The sequence below is a fragment of the Nannospalax galili genome, unplaced genomic scaffold (genome assembly GCF_000622305.1).
Source record: "Nannospalax galili isolate Female #2095 unplaced genomic scaffold, S.galili_v1.0 scaffold3044, whole genome shotgun sequence".
In the NCBI taxonomy this organism is placed as follows: domain Eukaryota; kingdom Metazoa; phylum Chordata; class Mammalia; order Rodentia; family Spalacidae; genus Nannospalax; species Nannospalax galili.
In genome coordinates, this window is record NW_008351453.1 from 6,542 (window position 1) to 11,447 (window position 4,906).

The window sequence follows — 4,906 nt, forward strand, 5'->3', positions numbered from 1 at the left end:
AAAGGAGTCCCATTCTTTGTCAAGGGATATAGAGGAGCCGCTATTTCAGCGAAACCCGGTATCCATAATCTACAGAATCCTGCACTTCCCAAGAACTCTCTGAGTCCTCTGGCTGAGGTTGGTGGGGGGATAGAGGCTACTGTCTGTTTCCTGCTTTCTGTCAGCCAACGTTGCCCTCCCTCCAACCTATAGCCCAAATAGTTCACCTGCTGTAGGCAGATCTGGGCTTTCTTTGCTGAGGCCCGGTATCCAAGTTCCCCCAGTCTCAGTAGAAGAGCCTCCGTACCTTACAGACAGCCAGCTTCCATTTCAGCTGCTAAGAGGAGGTCATCTACATATTGAAGAAGCATAATCTGTGGGTTTCTTACCCAAAAGTCAGCCAGATCACGGTGCAGAGCTTCATCAAACAGAGTAGGGGAATTCTTGAACCCTTGGGGAAGTCGTGTCCAGGTCAATTGCCCTGATATTCCAGCTTCAGGGTCCTTCCATTCAAAAGCGAAAATGGGCTGGCTAACCGGGCTCAATCTCAGGCAGAAGAATGCATCCTTCAGGTCAAGAACAGTGTACCACCTGTGACTGGGAGGCAAGGTACTCAGGAGATTGTAAGGATTTGGGACAGTAGGATGTATATCCTCTATCCTCCGATTGACTTCTCTTAAGTCTTGGACTGGTCGGTAGTCACTTGTTCCTGGCTTCTTTATGGGGAGCAGTGGGGTGTTCCAAGGGGACTGGCAGGGGCGAAGTATGCCTACTTGTAAAAGTCTCTGAATATGAGGTCTGATTCCTTCTTGGGCCTCTCTGCTCATAGGGTATTTTCTGATTGAGACCGGAGTTGCAGAGGGTTTTAGTGTAACCACTATTGGAGGCTGATTGCATGCCAGTCCTGGGCTTCCTGTCTTGGCCCATGCTAAAGGGATTTTACTTAGCCAGTCGGATATATCAGGAGTTTCTGTTATCAGTACCTCATACAACCGATGTTCATCTTCCAATCTCAGGGTTAATACCTGTAGTGGAGCTCCATCTTTTCCTTGTACAGTGGCTCCCTTCTTGGTAAAGTGGATATGGGCTCCCAACTTGGAGAGTAAATCTCTCCCAAGAAGAGGGTATGGACAGTCGGGGACCAATAAAAATGAGTGAGAGACTCGTACTGTGCTGAGGCCCACTTTTCTTTCTGTGGTCCATCTGTATGTTTTTCCTCCAGTGGCCCCTTGGACCCAGGCTGTCTTGGAACTCATAGGTCCCTCAGTTGTTGTTAGGACTGAGTGCTGAGCTCCTGTGTCTACCATGAAGGTAGTCAATTGCCCCCCTATCTTTAAAGTTACCCTGGGCTCAGGGGGGAACTCCTGGCCCCGACTTCCCTAGTCCCCTAGAGTCAGGACTGGGGTTGTTTTCTTTTGAAGTCTGTTCAGCTTGTAAGCACATTGGTCTTTATCCACTCGGGGCCTTCTTTTGTCTCCTAGGTCCCTGCCTGGTCCTGATCCTGTTCCCTGGACTACTGTGGCCAAAATTTGACTCAACTCTTTGTTTCTCTTTTTCTCTCTCTTATCCTCTCTGGCTTCCTGTTCTTTTCTAATTCTGTCTTCCCTTTCCTCTAATGTCTCTCGCTTATTGTAAATTTTCTCAGCTTCTCTTACTAAATCCTGCAAAGAGTACCCCTGAAGGCCCTCCAGCCGTTGGAGCTTACCACGGATATCAGGAGCTGATTGTCCTATAAAGGCCATAATAAGATCCGCCTGACGCTCCTGAGCTGTGGGATCAAAAGGGGTGTACATCCTATATCCCTCTATTAGGCGCTCTAGAAACCCTGCGGGGGTTTCATTTTCTCCCTGGGTTATAGCACGTGCCTTTGCCAAATTGGTTGGGCATCTTCCGGCCCCTTTGAGACCCACTAACAGAGTCTGGTGATAAAGATGGAGACGCTCCCTACCTGCCATGGTTTTAGGGTCCCGGTTGGGTCTGGTCAGACGAAATCCTGCGTCTATTTCATTTGGGACCTGAGTGGATCTCCCATCCTCCCCGGGAACGTTTTTCCAGGCCTCCAGGATGACTCGCTGTCTTTCCTCTGTGGTTAGAAGTGCCTGGAGGAGTTGTTGGCAATCTTCCCAAGTGGGTTGGTGGGTAAGAAGAATAGACTCAATTAAAGCAGTTAGAGCCTGAGGGTCCTGAGAAAAAGAGGGGTTATGAGTTTTCCAACTATATAAGTCAGAGGCTGAAAAAGGCCAATACTGGATCTGGTCCCCTACAGCTCGTAGAGGAAAAACCTGGGCAGTCCCAGTTCCCTCAGAGGAACACCCTCTATCTCTTCTCAGGCGGAGTCTACTAGATGGTGGAGAGGAGTGATCAGGTTCAGTGGAATCAGGGGATGGATGAGGTAGTTCTTGAGGTAGAGGTGCCTGCGCAGGAGGATAGGGAGGTGGGGGGTCAAGGAGGGTTAGGGAACCTTGGTCCTCGGGGAAGACTGGTTTCTGCTTCTTCTCCTCAGAGGAAGACTGAAGGGGCAGGAGGGAGGAAGTGAGACTTAGGGGAGCAGAAGGGGTAGGGGGCCCCTGATCATTCTCTCCAGTTCCCCAAGGAGGTAGGAACGGTCATGCCCAAGATGTGTGGTTCCGAGCCAAGTCTTCCCAGGTGACTATGTAGGCCACCTGGTCCGGGTGCCCATGTGGCCCTGGATGGAAAATGTATTCCTTAACCTGCAAAATAGTAGCTAGATCAAAAGTCTCATCCCTTGGCCATCCTCTTTCAAAGGAGGGCCATGTAGAGGAACAAAGACTCTGCCACTTCTTCTTCTGGACCTCTAATGAAAGATTATGAGCTCATTCTGCAACTTCCTTCCAGTGTTCTAGAGTTAGACTCAAGGGAGTAATTAGTGATTGACCCATGGTGAAAGACTTTTAGGAAAGAAATGGAGAAAAGGAGGAAGAGAGAAAGAGAGAAAGAGATAGAGAGAGGGAGAGAGAGATATACAGATGCCACTCCAAACAGTGATGACCAGTGAGTGTGTTTGTAGATGAGTACCTATCGGTGCCCAGGTTTTCTTCTGCGGGGGACGTGAATTTATCTGGGATTCATGTCTGGGACTCCCTTATCCTTTCACAGGAGTCTTTTAGTGGTGAGCGCCCTGTGGCTCTTACTTGCTCGACCCATGCCCATGGGGCTTTTTAGTGGCTAGAGAGAAAGGAAGATATAAAAAGACTGTCCTGTCTCCACCCGTGTGGGCAGTCGGGGTCCACCAAGAGGGCTAAGAGCCTTTGGTTTACGTCAGGGAGTGGCCCTGACCAGAAAACCTCAATTGCTCCTTCACCTTTAACGGTCCCTCACGAAGACTTGGACCAAGAATAAAAGAGAAACAGAGAAGGCTTGAAATAGAGAGTGTAGAGAAAAAGACAAAACCCGATCTTTTAAAATACTAGTACACTATTAAGTACACACACACACCGTTTTATATCACATTCAAGTGGACTGGTCCTTCTTACACCCAGACACACACAGCACTCACCATTCTTACTTTCAGGATCCCCAAATATAGACACAGATAGACAACAAAAATCTTCGGGGCACTCTCTGACTCAAAACTGAAAGTACAGACCGGGAGGGGAGTAGCCAAGCCAATCTCCCTTCTCCCAAGGTGAGGAGACACTGCCTACCTCACTTCAAATCACTCTGGTCACTAGGGCCAGAATGCTGGAACCTGGGGTCTCTGGGCACGTCTGCCACTCCCCTTGGTTCCCAGAATACAGACTTACAGGTCCTGTACAGGCACAACTGTTCATATGGAACATTCCCAGAGCAGGAAATGACAGACAGACATTAACACCAAGACAAACCACAAGACAAATCTTACCTCCTGCTGATCTGAGGAAATGGGTCTGGGGGTGACTAAATCCCCAATGAGCCCCCAAATGTAGGACCCCCCAGACTGGGGTACCCTACGTTCTTGGGAGGTCGCATCCCAATAACTCAGTCCTCAAACCAGAAGATGCAATTGCAAGAGGATTTTATTACTACATCTATATAGACGGCCTTCCACCTTGATCAAAAGGGGAAGTGCCGATTTAATTTAGAAGCTAGGTTATATAGACAAAAACCACAAACCACAAGCAGTGGGAGGGGCTGGTATCTAGGTCAGAGTAGGAGTACTTGGTTACATGGTTACAGCAGAAATGGGAGGGGGATTTTTCAGGTATTTTTCCAGCTTAAGGAAGCATGAAAGGTCATCTTTTCTTCTCTATAGTTAGAATTATTTTTCTTTTTACTTCCTTGTACAGTTTCCCAGAGTATAGCCTGGGAAACTTAATTTCAGTTTACTTTAATCTGGAGGGCTTTGATTTAAAATTCTATCACATCAACACTAAGCCAAGGGAAATTAGGTATCTCCAGCTCTCTGTCTGCCATCTTTGATAAATACCTCAGCCAACCAATCAAATAAACTTTTAACACCCTTTTTAACTGCACAAGCTTCCATATTAAACCTAGAATCTACAGTCAGGGGGCCCATGTCAATAAACTTAGCCTGATCCAATTTTATGTTCCTTCCACCATTATCCCATACCCTTAAAATCCATTCCCAGACATATTCATTAGACTTCTGCTTGAAAGAATTAGCAAATTCACATTTAGTAGTGTAGTGCACCTCCTCATGGACCACACTTTCCATCTCTCCTCTAGGGGCCTGCTTGGCTTTGAGTCTGGTTATAGGTCTAGAGGCAACAATAACTGGGCCCTGAGGGATATCAACTTCATCTTGCTGAATGGGATTATCTTCCTCAATGGGATTAGTTGCCTTAGGCAAGGTTGGGGAGGGCAGGTCTGCTGAAGGAGGGGTAATGAGTTCATCAGGTGAATCAAATTCCTTAGAATCTGAGGATTCTAAATCCTCAGCCTCCTCAGGGTTCTCCCACACATCTCC

At 47.7% G+C, this 4,906-nt stretch overlaps 1 protein-coding gene across 1 annotated transcript in view; it reads right to left on the reverse strand.

Annotated features, from left to right (window-relative positions):
- The window catches only part of LOC108491556, a 6,277-nt gene extending 2,329 nt beyond the window's left edge, over positions 1–3,948 (reverse strand). Inside the window, 2 exon segments of the mRNA XM_017801986.2 lie at positions 3–2,489; positions 3,931–3,948. Of these exon segments, the coding sequence (XP_017657475.2) occupies positions 3–2,489; positions 3,931–3,948 (2,505 nt within the window).
- Positions 3,949–4,906: the final 958 nt, after the last annotated feature.